Consider the following 17035-nt stretch of genomic DNA (forward strand, 5'->3'; position numbering starts at 1 on the left):
TAGGGCTCGCTCTGTGTGTCGTACATCCTGTGGGTTTGGACAAAGGCCTCATGAGGATCCACCACTGGAGTATCGTGGGGGATATTTTCACTGCCCTCCGAATCCTCTCTGTTCTGCCTGTGTATCTCCCTGCCCCAGATGGTGTATTTTGTGGCCTAAATTTGGCAATGTCTAAATTCCTGATTTGACTCTTGAACTACTGAGGCATTCGGAGTCGCTGGTCTTAGTGACTTAGTTGATCTTAATGATAGTACCATATCCTGAAGGCTTTGTTAATCTACAAAAGTGTGGGCCCTGATCTCAGAGCTTCCAATTTAGTAGATCAAGGGTGTGGCCTTAGAGTGTGCATTAAAAAACAGACTCTATTTTATTTTAGACCACGTCTCCCTCTGTCACCCAGGCTGGATGGAGTGCAGTGGCGCAATCTCGGCTCACCGCAACCTCCACCTCCCGGGATGAAGCAATTTACTTGCCTCAGCCTCCTGAGTAGCTGGAATTACAGGTGTGCCACCGCCATGCCTGGCTAATTTTTGTATTTTAAGTACAGACAGGGTTTCACCATGCTGGCCAGGCTGGTCTCGAACTCCTGATCTTGGGTGATCTTCTTGGCTCAGTCTGCTAATGTGCTGGGATTACTGACATGAGCCACCACACCTGGCCTTAGATTTCATTTTAGAATACCTTTCAAAAGTCCACAGAGTTCGCCAATGTTCCACACCATTTCCCCCACTGTTAACATGGTTCACTAGTACGGCACATTTGCCACAAGCGATGAGCTGACTCTATATATTGCTGTGAACTAAGGTGCATATTTTATTGAGACCTCCTTCGTGTTCATATAATGCCCTCCTCTTCCTTCTTTTCCATCCAAGGCGCCACCTTGCCTTGAGTTGTCACATCTCCCTAGGCTCCTCTTGGTGACAATTGCTCAGATTTTACTTGTTTTAAATAACCCGTGAATCTGCATTTTCAGTGATGCTGATGCTGCTGGTCTCGGGAGGGCATTTTATGAATGGCTGGTTGAGCTCACAGGCGGACACCAGCGATCCTCAGAGCTCCCAAAAGGTCACTTCCTGAACAGGCTGGATTCATTTATTAAAGTTCACTGTTGTGAGACCTCGGTTCTTGTCTTCTTAATTTAAAGGAACGTAAACAATAGACACACAGCAAAAGAGATGTAGCATAGAGTAACTGATTACAAAGGAATAAGAATATTTTGAAAGTTAAGTGCAGAATAGACAGCACACCCTGAAAGAGAGGATTTAAGGCTGACTGCTCCTAAGGATAAGATAGCAAAGACCTACTGGAGAGAGACTCCCTTTCTCCAACCCCGGACAGTTTTGAAACACATTGATGCCTGATTCCCACCCTCAGGAGATACCAGGTTGAGTTGATGCTTGAAAATCAGGTTTAAAAATTTTTTCCAGGTGGTTCTAATGTGCAACAAAGGTTGAAAATCAGTGGTGTACCGTAAAAAAGAAATTTCTAGCATCCTGCTTCATTTGCTGTAACCTCGTGGCCCTCACATTTTTAATGTGCATATAATTCACCCTCAGATCTTGTTAAAATGCAGGGTCTGATTCACAGTGACAGGCTCCACGTGAGGCACAGGCTGCTCATCAATGGACTCTCATTTGAGTGATGGGGAGGGAGGCTCCTCTGGGTTCCAGCTTTGCATCCACTGAGCGAAATCTTACCATCTCTTACTGCTCAAGTCAGCACCTTGAGGCCGGTGTCTGATAAGCGCATCTGAAATATTCAATCTTTCTGGTTTCTTACCCAGAATACGATACTAAGTGTTTTATTTCTCCCACATCCACTCCTACCCAATGGCCTTCCACCCATTATCACATGGCAGCCATATTGAGTATGAAAGTGAGCAAATCTAATCCTGCTGTTACACTATTTACATTTTATTTTCTATGGATTCTATTCTTTTTAGTGAAAAGACCACGTGCTTTATGTAACCTAAGCTACTCAACTAAATGACCACTGATCCCAGCACTTTGGGAGGCCGAGGCAGGCGGATCATGAGGGCAGGAGATCAAGACCATCCTGGCTAACACAGTGAAATCCTGTCTCTACTAAAAATACAAAAAATTAGCCAGGCATGGTGGAATGCGCCTGTAGTCTTAGCTACTCGGGAGGCTGGGGCAGGAGAATCGCCTGAACCCAGGAGGCAGAGATTGCAGTGAGCCAAGATCATGCCACTGCACTGCAGCCTGGGCGACAGAGAGAGACTCTGTGTCAAAAACAAACAAACAAACAAAACAAAAACAACAAAAAACAACAAACCACTGATGACTCTTGTGACTGTCAGACTGTCAGTCTCTGTTACCCTCTGTACTCCAGCAAGACCCTTCTGTGTTCAGTGACTGATTGGGGGCGCCTTTCTCCATGATGTTTAATTTTGTTGAATGGGGGATGTCTAAGGCCCACTGTTCGTGCTTTCTGTGTAGTTGAAGATGTACTAGTTTTGGACTTTTGGGCTTTATCCATTTTCTAACGCATTCTTTCTCTGGGGAAAAATGATTGGGGAGTTTCGAAAGAGAATCTGCATTGAGAAATTGTATCAGTCAGGGTCCAATCAAGAGAAAAAAACCCACAGCAATTTGCACAAGCAGCATTTAATATAAAGCAGGGGCTGGCACACAATCGCCTGCTACCTAGTTTTTCAACAGCCCACAAGCTAGAAAGTAGTTTTTTTTTTTTTTTTTTTGATAGGTTCTCATTCTGTCACTCAGGATGGAGTGCAGTGGCATGATCACAGCTTATGAAGCCTTGACCTCCTGGGTCCCAGCTTCCAGCAGGTGATTATGTTAAGTGAAATAAGCCAGTCCAAGTGATCCTGCCTGCTCAGCCTGGCTAATTCTTAAATTTTTTTGTAGAGTCAGGGTCTCATTATGTTGCCCAGGCTAGTCTCAAAGTCCTGAGCTCAAGTGATCTTCCTGACTTGGCCTTCCAAAGTGCTGGAATTACGGATGTGAACCAGCACACCTGGACAAGAATTGTTTTTTATATTTTTAAAGGGTTGTAATATGAGCAAACCAGAGAAGAATATTCAACATAGACCAAATAGTCTGCAAAACCTAAAATATATATTCTCTGCTCCTTTATGGAAAAAAGCTTTCTGACCTCCGAAATAAAGATTTATTAACCAAAACATGGGCGTAACTATAAAGAAAAAAGAACTCTGAAGGATACCTAGGGAGGAAGCCTTCTCAGAGGAATGGGAATCCATCGACAAATTTTAAAGAATGTAGCAGCCTAATTGGCCTAACTTAAAGCTCAACATTGGCCGGGCGCGGTGGCTCAAGCCTGTAATCCCAGCACTTCGGGAGGCCGAGGCGGGCGGATCACAAGGTCAGGAGATCGAGACCACAGTGAAACCCCGTCTCTACTAAAAATACAAAAAATTAGCCGGGCGCGGTGGCGGGCGCCTGTAGTCCCAGCTACTCAGGAGGCTGAGGCAGGAGAATGGCGGGAACCCGGGAGGCGGAGCTTGCAGTGAGCCGAGATCGCGCCACTGCACTCCAGCCTGGGCAACAGCGTGAGACTCCGTCTCAAAAAAAAAAAAAAAAAAAAAAAAAAAAAAAAGCTCAACATGCCTGTCAAGTAATAATGGATTGGAGGGTGCTGGGTAAGAGAGGATACGGGAGCAATCAAGATTCTCTTATGGTTTTCTGGGAGAGAAAAAGGAGAACTGATGGATTCAGGTGCACCTACCCAAACCTGGCTTAAGCAGGTGAGAAGCTGTAACAACGCAAAGGTTGGGGCCGCCCTGGAGAAAAAGGATTACAGCCACCCAAAATTGGGTTTGAATGTTCACACTGATGACACACAAACACACACTCCAAGAGGGTATGAAGCTTATTACATAACAGGATTTCTGAAGAGAGCAGAGTGGGCTTTCCCAAGCTGGTCTGAACATGGCTTGAGAGGGCAGAGAAAGCAGGTTGGTTTGGGGTTGGGGTTTTATGGTGCTTAGGGTATGGGCCACAGCCAGGGGTACTGCACAGGGTTTGAACTCCCCACTGGCACTAGAAGAGGGAGTACCCAGGTTTTCTTATCAGCTTGTCCAGCTGTGGGGTGATAAGAAACAAACATCAAACATGGTCAAACTTTTAATAATCCCAAGGAAAGTGCAAGTCAACAGTGGAGGTATGAACCTCAATGGAGGAGTCTGGGTGAGGCCTCTGGTTGGGCAAGGTTGGGATCATGGTCACCAGGGAAATAGGAGGCAGCCCTCTGGGGTCCAGGGGCCAAGGCTGGTGGCTGGAGTATGGAGAGGCCTGTGGTGAGGCAGTCACAGGCAGGAGCTAGGGCCGTGAACAGGCCAGGGGGCTCCATTCCTGTAGGGCTGACAAGGCCATAACAGGAGCAAGAAGACAAGATGGCGGCGCAGTGGCGCCTCTTCCTGCTGGGATATCCCTCCCGCCCCCTCTAGTGGCAGAGCTTAGCACTGCGCTCGCTGCAAAGGAGCCAGGACAGCTCGTCATTGTAGGGCCGGCACTGAACCTGTGGACTTAGAAGCTGGGAGGCAATTGACTGGTAACTGACACAGAAGCCCTGTTCCTTTCCCTTGCAGAGGTGTGAGCCTATAGGTTCAGTTACTCTGGAGGCTGAGGTGGGAGGATCACCTGAGCCTGGGAATTTGAGGCTGCAGTGAGCTGTGACTGTGCCACTCCAGCTTGGGTGACAGAGCAAGATCCTGTCAAAAAAAAAACAGCCTCTAGATAGTCAGGAGAGGACAGAGGAAGGGAGAGCAACAGAAGGTGGGCGGGATGGGGGGTGGAGGGGGAGAGAAAAAAAGATGGGAAGAGAAATTTGTGGACCCCAAGAATATAGCTCACCTAGAAAGGTTGGAACACCTGAAATGGAAGTAGTGGCTTGGTACTTTCTTGTCCACAGGATCATAGAACTTGTAAAAGAATCCCATGCACCAAATAAAGCATGCAAATAACAGGAAAATTCCAGAAAGCTGACCACCTGGGTGGCAGTCTGTGCACCCCAGTGAAGGAACGTGAACAAGTGGCTCCCATCGGTGTGTTGGCAAGACACACACTGGCTGGAGGTGAGGGTTGTGATAGTAACAAGGACTGAGGTGAACAGTTTTGAATGTTGGGATGTCAACAGAATGAGGACGTGTGGGGAGAAGTTATCCTGTGTTATAGACACTAAATACATTTTTTTTTTCTCTTACAATAAGAAGTTGAAGACCTGCGTGGATGAGAACTGGAGAAAGTAGGGATGCAGTGTCTCTTTGTCAATTCAGGTTTTGCACGGGGCAAGGTGGCTGTGTCTAAGCCGGTGCCACTAGCATCATACGCACCCAGCTTATGTTAAAAATTTAAGGTTGGAATGATTTTGTAGTTAATTTGTATAGTTATGACCAAGATGTCCGGCGGATGGCAGAAAAGATCTTGTTCTAACAGATACAGCTAGATGGTTCTGCTTCTGTCTGACATTAAACATAATCAAAGCGTCAAACAACAAAAAAAGGTTATTCTAACTGATATACCAGTGAATAAGCGTCTTTTTTTTTTTTTTTAAATAAGGCTTCCTCTCCTGTTACTGTGAAGCTAAATTTGGTGGTTCATATGATGGTTCACACGATCTGGCATTTTTTTCTTGTACTCTACTGGAATGGTATATTCAAATTTTATAATGAAATATTTTATTATTATACAAATCATTGTTGTTAGTCCCGAAGTATTACATAAACTGTGGTCGCTATATATAATTATATTCTAATTAGTGTATAGCCTATTTTATTTATTATACAATTTTAGGAGACCAAGGTTTTCATCAACTTACCTATTAGTTGTAACAAATTCTAGGATAAACTGCTAACATTATATTATTTTTTCTGGTATCAAATGAGGTCTTTGTAGCACGTGTCACAATGTCCTTCCTTTGGAAAGGGGAACAACATTCCATTGTACAGATGGACCATATTTTATCTATTCCTTCTTCAATGAATGCCTGGGTAGCTCCTACTTTTGAGCTATTGTGAATAACGTTGCAATGAACATAGGGGTGTGAGTTCCTGCTTCCAATTTTTTTAGGTACATTTGCAGAAGTGGCATTCCTAGATTACATCGTAATTCTATGTTTAATTTTTTGGGGGGCTGCTATGCTGTTTTCCTTGTGTATTAACAGCCCACAAGGGTTCCAATTTCCCCACATCCTTGGCAAAATTTGTTATTTTCTGTTTTTTGATAGCGATGGTGTGGTTTTGATTTACATTTCCCTAATTATTAGTGATGTGGAGTGCCTTTTCCTGTGACTGTTGGCCACGTGTAGACCTTCTTTGGAGAAATGTCTAAGTTCTTTGCCCATTTTAAAACCATGTTGTTAGTGTTTTGTCGATGAGTTATGCATTCTTTATATACTCTGGCTATGACCCCCTTTTCAGATATGTGAAGCGCAAATACGGTATCCTATTCCATCGGTTGCTTTCACTCTGTTGATTGTGACCTTTGATGCAACAACTGTGAGTTTTAAAACATATATTTCCTTATTACAATGTTATGTGGGTATAATTGAGGTACAGTAAATGGCACGTGTTATCAGTTTGTGATTTATCGTGTGCTGACATCCATGTGGACCTGTGAAACCAACTGTCACAGTGAACATAACAAATCCCATTCATCCCAAACGTTTCCACGTGGGTCCGTACAACCCACCCCTTCCTCAAGTCCCGGCGGTCACTGATCTGCTTTCGGCTGCTATAGGTTAGTTTGCATTGTTCAGAATGTTAAATCTCATTGTGCACTCTGTGCGTCCTCTCTTAGTGTGGTTTCTTTCACTGGGAATTCCTGTTTGGAGATTCACCCCTAGTATCCTCTGTTTCAAGAATTCATTTGCTTTCTCGTTGAGGATTATTCAGTTGGATAAATATGACACACCGTTTATCTCTTTATCTGTTAATGGACACGAGCTGTAAAATGTGACTTTTTATTATGTGCAATATCTTCCTGTATATGTGGGTGTGTTTTCAGAATTTTTTTTCCTGTTCTGTTGATCTACTTATGTGTCCTTGCTCAAGTAAAACATTGTTTCAATCACTGCAGTTTTAAAGCATTTTTCTCCTCACTGTTTTTCTTTTTATTTCAGTTTTTTTTTTGGGGGGGTGTGTGTGCACTTTCTTTTCTGAACTTTAGAAGCTACTTAACAAATTCTATTCAAATATCCCATTAAAACTTCCAGTGGAATATATCTTTTCTCTTTCTTTTATTTTTACCAAATACCCAGATTTTGAGATGAACTATATTTTGTATCACTTTTTCTTTACAACCGTATCTCCAGGAATGTATTTTTTACTTTTTCTTCACCATTGCATTGCACAGTACTTAGCATGTTACATGCCCCTTAAGTATTTGCTGAGGGAGTGAATACATGCGTGGTGTATTCATAGAATGGAAGCGTATATGGCCATGGACAAAGAATACAGTAGATCTTCATTTACTGTTCTGGAAAAATGCCCACAACTAATTGATAATGAAGTAACAGAAAAACCAGGTTACCTAACCACAAGCATGACGTGGTCCCATTTGCAAATCAGGTACACGTGATGCAGGTGTGTGAGTGCACCACGCGTGAGTGCAGGTGTGCGCGTGCAGGCACGTGAGTGCAGGCGTGTGAGCGTCGGCGTGCCTGTCCATGCCAGCATGTGAAAATCGACAGCAGGCTGTAGAGAAGGTTACAGTGAGGAGAAGAGAACTGGGGGAGAGGAATCTTCAGGGAGACTTGGGCTTTCTGCATTGTTAAAGCTGCTCCCACTGGAAACAGGAAAGGAACTTCCATTTTCGTTAGGAAAGCTTTTGAGTAATATTTAGATAGTCCAAAAAATACACAAAGTGATCTCTAATCTACGATTCCAAGAACGTCAATATTGAGCAAAGCGTGGACAATAGCCGGCTGAGCGCCCAAGGCGGGGAGTGGGGAGGGAAGTGACGGGTTTGCCTGTGGTGGGAAGACTTTGCCCAGTCGGCCACAGGATTAGAAAGTTTGCCGCCCGCTGCTGCCAACGAGCAAACAGAAAAACAAAAAACAGAAACCCAAACTTGCCTCAGTGCCCAAGGCCGACTCTGTGCCGTAGCCCGGTGCAACTCTCCACCTGCCATCTCACTGTTTCACTCCCTCTAACGGGTCCATGCTGATTAATTCCCAAACCCCTCTTGCCTGTGACCCAAGGCGGTTTTCCCCTTTGGCTTTTTTTTTTTTTTTTTCTCCCTGAAAGAAGCTCTTTTTCTTGCCAGCCCTGAGATGGGTTGAATACATTGATCATAATTACACAGCCTGCCTGGATGGATGAAAAAACACGGTGTCATCTACTCTCAGGGTCCCTAGGAGGGTTGTTAGGGTGGTTTTAATGAGTCCCAAAGCACCTGGCTCTATTTCTGCCCGTTGAGCTGCTAAATTGGCATCAAAAAGTTAACTCTGAGGAGGCAGAAAACATGATTTGTTAATTGCTGGGAATTGAACAATGAGATCACTTGGACACAGGGCGAGGAACATCACACACCGGGGCCTGTCATGGGGTGGGGGGAGTGGGGTGCGATAGCATTAGGAGATATACCTAATGTAAATGACAAGTTAACGGGCGCAGCACACCAACATGGCACATGTATACATATGTAACAAATCTGCACGTTGTGCACATGTACCCTAGAACTTAAAGTGTGTGTGTGTGTGTGTGTGTGTGTGTGTGTGTATATATATATATATATATATATATATATATATAAACAAACAGTAATTATTGCCTGTTTCTGATCCTGAAGATAACATACGTGCCTGCAGTGAATACATTTGGAAACTGCATTCCCATGAAACTTTTAATGAGATATTTGAATAGAACTTGTTAAGCAGCTGGTGAAGTTCAGAAGAGAAAATGCACACACACTAAAAAACTAGAAACACAATATAAAGAACAGTCAGGAGGAAATGCTTTAAAATACAGAGAAAAGGATAATGGAGAATATATGTCATCCATAATCCCACCACATAGAGATGATTTTATATTTTTTGGTTTTTTTGTTTGAGACAGGGTCTTACTCTGTTGCTCAGGCTGGAGTGCAGTGGTGCAATCACAGCTCACTGCAAACTTGACCTCCTGGGCTCAAGCAGTCCTCCTGCCTTGGCATCCTGAGTAGCTGGGATTATGGGTGCACACCACATGCAGCTAATTTTTTGTGGTTTTTGTAGAGATGGAGTTTTGTCATGTTGCTCAGCCTGGTCTTGAACTCCTGAGCTCAAGTGATCCTCTCACCTTAGCCTCCCAACCAAAGTGCTGGGATTACAGGCGTGAGTCACTGTGCTCAGCCCGTATTTTTAATATGTAGTGCATGTCCTTATATTTTTCAGGTGTGTGCATGTATACATATATACATACATGCATTATATATGTATGTGCACATATCCACAGACATGTATTTGAAGATGCGGAAAAACTGGGGGAGACACTGAGGAGATTTAAACATGGGTGTGGCATGATTCAGATTTCGTACCATTCTGGCAGTTAGTGTGGAGACAGATGTAGGGGCAGCCTCTAGTGGCAGGGACCAGTGGGCAGGTCACCTAGGGCTTGATCCCCAACATCCAGGCATGTGACTATTGTGTCCTGAGTTCAGGCAAGGGCTGTTGATGAAGCAGAGGAAATGTTTGGGAAACAGTGGAAAAATCAGGATTGCCGTCAGGGAAATACCTGGATAAAGGCTCCGGAATAGACACCTGACTTGGCCATTGCTTCTAGAGGGGTTAGACAGCCCCTCAAAAGAGAGAGTGTGGACAGAAGAGCCGCATGTCAGGCTTAGGTCCGAGACCGGTGAGTTTGCAGAAGGAGTGATGGCAGGAGAGTGGGGAACCAGGGGCATCCCGAGTTTGGACAGAGGCAATGTGAATGGACACAAAAGGAGAGATTCGAGTGAGATTTAGACGTTAGAATCCCTGGAACCGGGTGACTGATCAGGGCTGGGAGGAGAACAAAGGGAGGCAGGTGGAGATGAACCCAAGGGCTGATCTCCACGTTCCCAAGAGATGTCATGGGAGGATACGGAACATTTGTCACTGGGATATGGACTGCAGCGTCCCTGTAGTACTAAACAGATCACTGGCATGTGGGAGTGAGATGCCCACCATTGTTACCGGGCTGAAGAGCTGGTCCCCTTTCACACCTGCCTCCTGCCTCCCACCACTTCCCAATCTTAGACACGGGCGCTGGGAGACTCTGCAAGACTCACACCTGCTCCTGCCTCCCACCACTTCCCAATCTTCTTAGACACGGGCGCTGGGAGACTCTACAAGACTCACACCTGCTCCTGCCTCCCACCACTTCCCAATCTTCTTAGACACGGGCGCTGGGAGACTCTACAAGACTCACACCTGCTCCTGCCTCCCACCACTTCCCGATCTTCTTAGACATGGGCACTGGGAGACTCTACAAGACTCACACCTGCTCCTGCCTCCCACCACTTCCCAATCTTAGACACGGGCGCTGGGAGACTCTGCAAGACTCACACCTGCTCCTGCCTCCCACCACTTCCCAATCTTCTTAGACACGGGCGCTGGGAGACTCTACAAGACTCACACCTGCTCCTGCCTCCCACCACTTCCCGATCTTCCTAGACACGGGTGCAGGGGGACTCTGCAAGCCTTTTGCAGGTTTCCAGAACTCAGCTCCCACCCGCCTCTTGGTGCTATCCCAGGGTAGTGAGGGGGTGCGGTTTCAGCACAATCAACCTTATCTTTTCTGTGAGCCTTTTCTGGGCCACCAACAGTGTCTTCCATAAATACTGAGCACTGACTACATATTAGGTCTTGTGTGGGCAAAAGGGACACTGGGAGGAAATGGAGTCTTTGTCCTTGAAGGTCTCGCCCTCCAGTGTGGGGGTGACAGAGACGCCCTCCAGTGTGGGGGTGACAGACGCCCTCCAGTGTGGGGGTGACAGACACGCCTTCCAGTGTGGGGGTGACAGACACGCCCTCCAGTGTGGGGGTGACAGAGACGCCCTCCAGTGTGGGGGTGACAGAGACGCCCTCCAGTGTGGGGGTGACAGACCCACCTTCCAGTGTGAGGGTTACAGACACGCCTTCCAGTGTGGGGGTGACAGACCCACCTTCCAGTGTGGGGGTTACAGACATGCCTTCCAGTGTGGGGGTGACAGACACGCCCTCCAGTGTGGGGGTTACAGACATGCCTTCCAGTGTGGGGGTGACAGAGATGCCCTCCAGTGTGGGGGTGACAGACACGCCTTCCAGTGTGGGGGTGACAGACCCACCTTCCAGTGTAGGGTGTGACAGAGATGCCCTCCAGTGTGGGAGTGACAGACACAAACACACTTGCTGTGGTTTCTGAAGACGATCACAACAGTCTCCCACCTGATCTGTTCAAACGTGTCACGTCCTCATCAAGAGGTGGAGTTGGATTTCCGTCCCCTTGCATCTGGGCAGGGCTGTGACTCGCTTGTCTCCAACAGGAAGTGGCAGAAGGGACATTGCGTGACTCCTGAGGCTACATCAGAAAAGACGATACAACCCACCCCTTATTTGCACGAAGGCCTCAGTTCCCCTCAGCTGTCCCATTGTCCAGAGGCTGCCATGTTGTGAGGGCGCCCCACCTAGCCCACGACACATGGAGAGGGCCTGAGACAGCATGAAAAGAGAGAGGTGGCAGGTGGGCTCCAGCTGCTTCAGTCACCTGGAGGTCCAGCTCTGGTCAGCACAGAAGAGACCCTGAGCCATAACCACCGAGCTGAGCCCACCACCAATTTCCTGACCCACAGAGATACTAAAAGCACTACTGTTGTTCTGAGTTTCTGACTCACTGAGTTTTGTTGTGATGTGTCATACAGCCACAGATAACAGGAACAGCATTGTGTCTTCCCACTCTATACTTATTAGTGTTTTTTTAAATAGAGATGAGGTCTTACCATGTTGTCCAGGCTGGTCTGAGCAACACGGTAGAACCGTGAACTTCTGAGCTCAAGCAATCCACCAGCCTCGGCCTCCCAAAGTGCTGGGATTATCGGTGTGAGCCACCGCACCTGGCCCCACCCTGTAATTCTGATCTTACCCTCTTCCTACCTGGACCCTCGTACGATTTCCCTGGGATCTCAGTCTCTAGAATTCAATCAGCCTTTTCTTTGGGATTTGGTTCCTCTTCATGCCTCTGGTTTGCCCTTTCTGTCCTCTCTGCCCCTTTGGTTTGTGAGAGGCACTTGTGAAATCTACGGAGGTATGCTTGTGGTATGTGTACTCAAACTTCTAGTGGCAGAAAATTCATGTGTTTGAGTAGCTAAAAATGGATTTTAAGGGAGGATTTCTGTGCATGCCAAGCAGCTTATCTGAATGTAAATGAAAAAGTTGGCCAGGCACGGTGGCCCACGCCTGTCATCCCAGCACTTTGGGAGGCCAAGGCAGGTGAACTGCTTGAGCTCGGGAGTTTAAGACTAGCCTGGGCAACGTAACAAAATCCCATCTCTACAAAAAATGTAAAAATTAGCCGGGCATGGTGGTACATGACTGTGGTCCCAGCCACTCAGGAGGCTGAGGTGGAAGGCTAGCTGAAGCCAGGGAAGTCAAGGCTGCAAGTGAGCTGCAATTGTACCCTTGCTCGCCAGCCTGGGTGACAGAGCGAGACCTTGTTTTAAAAAAATAAAAATTAAAAAATTGTTAAATGCTGTAAAAAATGTTTTTGAAAAGAAAAAAGTTAATAACAATAACAATGAAACAATATCGACAAGGAGAGCACCACTAACTTCAGGTTTGAGCCTCAGCTCTCAACTAGCAAAACTTTTCTAAGTTCTGTAATATCCACCAACCATGGACATATTAGAGATAATTTTAGGCAATATATATATTTTGTTTTAGTAATTACATATATTTTTAAATCTTTGGAATTTCTTCTTTTTTTTCCCTCTGGTGTTGAAACTAATATTATTACACATTTTAATGTGCAGTAAAATATCAGTAGGACAAAAATCTGCAATTTTATTGTATGTAGGTATTGCTTAGGATAAAGCTACAGTGACTATCTAAGTAAACAAGTTAATATGTTTGAGGAAAATCAATCAATAAAAAGTAATACTAATAATACACATGGAATTGACAAAAAACTATGAGGTGGTACTTTCTTGAGAGAAGCTTGGGAAACCCTGAGCTAGGAGGTATTTTTCTTTTAATTTATAAACATTTGGAGAGCACTCTTTTTGCAAAAATTACCTCACTTAAACTCCACAACCAACTGCAAGAAACTGTTACACTCATTTTATAGAAATGGAAAATGTGGCCAGGTGTGGTGGCTCACATCTGTAATCCCAGGACTTTGAGAGGCCGAGGTGGGTGGATCACCTGAGGTCAGGAGTTCAAGACCAGCCTGGCCAACATGGTGAAACCCCATCTCTACTAAAAATACAAAAATTAGCCAGCTGTGGTGGTGGGCACCTGTAGTCCCAGCTACTCAGGAGGCTGAGGCAGGAGAATTGCTTGAACTTGGGAGGCGGAGGTTGCAGTGAGCTGAGATTGTGCTACTGCACTCCAGCCTGGGTGACAGAGCAAGACTCTGTCTCAAAAAAAAAAAAAAAAAAAAAAAAGAGAAAATGTAGGGAGTTTAAGTGACAGAGACAGGAATGAGGTTCAAAGCCTGGCTGATGGCCAAGTCGATGTTGTCTACAGTATATGGTACTGATCTCCCCCTGGTAGCTCAGGGGCTGTGACATTCCTAGAACAGGCATCTAATCTGCCTCCATCAATCATGGAGGACTTCCTGAAGGAAGTGACATCAGAGCTGGGACCTTCCCTTAGCTCAGGCACATCCTTCTAAGAATGGCCCCCACTGGTGAATGAAACCTAATTTTCTTTAGAGACAACCCTGTTATCTGTCCAGTATTCCCCAGAAGAGGCTGGATAAAGCACAGACAAGCTGCCTGACTTCACAGTGTCTTTCAGGACTGGATCAGATCCACGAGCAAATTCAGAGAGAGAAAGAGACAGAGAGAGAATCAAAATAAAACTGAAAAGTGTCAGGGGAGAAAAAGAGATTATTTCTTCAGACTAATATCCTGTTTGGAAACACCAAAAAATGGTATTATTGAAAATTTCATATGTACAATAAAGAGCTTAAATAACAATTCAAGTCTTAAAGTTCGGCTATCACAATTTTTCTTTATTTTTGTTTGTTTATTGAGGTATAACTTACATATAATGAAGTGTACAATTCTTAAGGTTACAGTTTAATAAATTTTTACATATGGATAGACGGATAGATTCATATAACTATGACTCAGATAAGGAGACAGAATATTTCCAGTAACTCAGAAGTCTCCCTCTTGCCCCTCCAATCTGTGCCTACTTACAGGTAACCACTTTTCTAACTTTTTTTTTTTTTTTTTTTTTTGAGATGGAATCTCACTCTGTTGCCCAGGCTGGAGTGCAATCTCAGCTCTCTGCAACCTGTGCCTCCCTCCCGGGTTCAAGTGATTCTCCTGACTCAGCCTCCTGAGTAGCTGGGGTTACCGGCGCCTGCCACCACACCCTGCTAATTTTTGGTATTTTTAGTAGAGACAGGGTTTCACCGTGTTGGTCAGGCTGGTCTTGAACTCCTGACCTCAAGTGATCCACCCGCCTCAGCCTCCCAAAGTGCTAGGATTACAGGCATAAGCCACCGTGCCTGGCCCACTTTTCTAACTTCTATCACCATAGATTAATTTTATCTATTTTAGAGTTTCATAAAAGTGGTATGTTACAGTATGCAGTCTCGTTTCTAATTTTTTTTTTCTTTTTTTTGAGACGGAGTTTTGCTCTTGTTGCCCAGGCTGGAGTGCAATGGCATGATCTTGGCTCACTGCAACCTCCGCTTCCTGGGTTCAAGCAATTCTCCTGCCTCAACCTCCCACCCTCTCAAGTAACTGGGATTACAGGCGCCCACCACAATGCCTGGCTAATTTTTTTTGTAGCTTTAGTAGAGACAGGGTTTCACCATTTTGGCCAGGCTGGTCTCGAACTCCTGACCTCAGGTAATCCACCCGCCTCAGCCTCCCGAAATGTTGACATTACAGGCATGAGCCACTGCACCCGGCCCGATTTTCATTCAACATTATATTGATAAAAGTCATCCTTATTGTTGTATGTATGGATAGTTCATCCTTTTTATTGCTGTGCAGTATCATTTATCCATTCCTTGATTTATTTATCCATTCTATTGTTGACGGACACTTGGATTATTTCCAATGTTTATCTATATGCACAATTATGCTCTAAGTCTTTTTGCATATGTCTTTTGGTAGAAACAATATTTTTTTTTTTTTTTTTTTTTTGAGACGGAGTCTCGCTCTGCCGCCCAGGCTGGAGTGCAGTGGCCGGATCTCAGCTCACTGCAAGCTCTGCCTCCCGGGTTCACGCCATTCTCCTGCCTCAGCCTCCTCAGTAGCTGGGACTACAGGCGCCCGCCACCTCGCCCGGCTAGTTTTTTGTATTTTTTAGTAGAGATGGGGTTTCACCGTGTCAGCCAGGATGGTCTCGATCTCCTGACCTCGTGATCCGCCCGTCTCGGCCTCCCAAAGTGCTGGGATTACAGGCTTGAGCCACCGCGCCCGGCCGAAACAATATTTTTTTAAAAATAAATTTAGTAGATTATAAATTCCTTACTGATGGGCAAGGTAGGAGTATGTATTACTAAACACAGAGAAACTTGGTAGAGACCCCTCACATGCCCATCTGAATGATGCCTTGGGACTAGTCAGTGATCCTTTTCCCTTCTTAGGGCCAGGCATACCTCCAATGACTTGATAACAGTTTCAACCCTTCTTCCAAGAAGAATGCCCACACGCTCAACATTTAGCATAGGGCCGCTGGAATGTGGTGACACCTAAGGCTGTTCCAGCTTTGGCCTTCATGAGACGGTGAGCTGGGTGAAGTGCATTTTAAGGGTAAGTGCTGAGCTCCTGCTTATGAGGGACAGCCCTTCAATGGGCCAGGAACATGTTATGTGCCCTCTGGAGCAAAGAATATTTCACTTTTCCGAAAGCCAGAGCTTTGGGATCCCAGATCTAGTAAGAATCATCTTATTCATCTTCCTTTCATCTCCAAGCCAGAAGGAGGCTCGCTGAATTCACAGGGATGGGGTTCCAAAGGGCACTATGGAATCCTGCATCTGTGCTCTCAGGACCTACCAGTCCCAAGTGGCTTTATTTGAGAGATAAAATGTTCTGAGAGCTTCAGCAGTGACTTAACTCAGAAAAATTGCAACTCTAGACCCTGGAAGTTCTAAATAAGGCAACCAGAACATCTTCCCATGTCCTTTGGAAGAAACTCTTAACACTTTCCTCTTTCTACTTCTACCTAAAGCATCTGAAAGAAGGGAGGCGACAGAGAATGATGCATTTAAACAAAGACCAGGAATAGCCAAAATCACCATTTTAAAATAAGTATAGATTTCGCAAGAACCTCTGAGATGATAATGCATAATAAAATGTAATAATAATTATAATAGTACTATTACACTTCTATGAGCCATATAAATATTATGTGCTACACACATTGCTAAGTGTTTTACAACCTTCACCTCAGTTATTTCCCCCTAAAAGCCTATGATTTTATGTAAGAGGAAAATGAAGCTCCAAGAAAAACTTTTTTTTTTTTTGGAAATGGGAGTCTCATTCTGTCACCCACGCTGGAGTGCAATGGCACGATCTCGACCCATTGCAATCTCCGCCTCCCAGGTTCAAGCAGTTCTTCTGCCTCAGCCTTTTGAGTAGCTGGGATTGCAGGCACCTGCCACCAGGCCCAGCTATTTTTTGTATTTTTAGTAGAGATGGGGTTTCACCACGTTGGCCAGGGTGGTCTCAAACTCCTGACCTCAAGTGATCCGCCTGCCTCGGCCTGCCAAAGTGCTGGGATTGCAGGCGTGAGATGCCATGCCCAGCCCAAGAAAGACTTTTTGGACAATATTTCAAGGCAAGTGAGTAGCAGGGTTGGGATTTAGACTTAGATCTGACTCTCAAGTTCATGCTCATTCCACTACAGAAAATGA

At 45.3% G+C, this 17035-nt stretch overlaps 1 protein-coding gene and 1 long non-coding RNA gene across 34 annotated transcripts in view; one reads left to right on the forward strand and one right to left on the reverse strand.

The window, feature by feature from the left end:
* Window positions 1-17035, reverse strand: part of ZSCAN5A (zinc finger and SCAN domain containing 5A) — a 130433-nt gene that overhangs the window by 27491 nt on the left and 85907 nt on the right. For 4 of the 33 annotated variants that reach the window (XM_077976246.1, XM_077976248.1, XM_077976247.1 and 1 more), the window contains one exon: window positions 11386-11518. The exons of 27 other annotated variants lie outside the window; for them this stretch is intronic. In XM_077976246.1, the coding sequence (XP_077832372.1) occupies window positions 11386-11518 (133 nt within the window). Of the gene's footprint in view, window positions 1-11385; window positions 11519-11936; window positions 12066-17035 lie in introns of those variants that run through there. 2 more of the 33 variants (XM_015124966.3, XM_028838428.2) reach the window with 1 other exon arrangement.
* Window positions 35-15697, forward strand: LOC144337108 (uncharacterized). The gene is made up of 3 exons (XR_013409730.1): window positions 35-3286; window positions 3599-4644; window positions 15291-15697. It is a non-coding gene; the product is annotated as an uncharacterized LOC144337108 (long non-coding RNA).

Source organism: Macaca mulatta, chromosome 19 (assembly GCF_049350105.2).
Source record: "Macaca mulatta isolate MMU2019108-1 chromosome 19, T2T-MMU8v2.0, whole genome shotgun sequence".
NCBI classification, from domain to species: Eukaryota; Metazoa; Chordata; class Mammalia; order Primates; family Cercopithecidae; genus Macaca; species Macaca mulatta.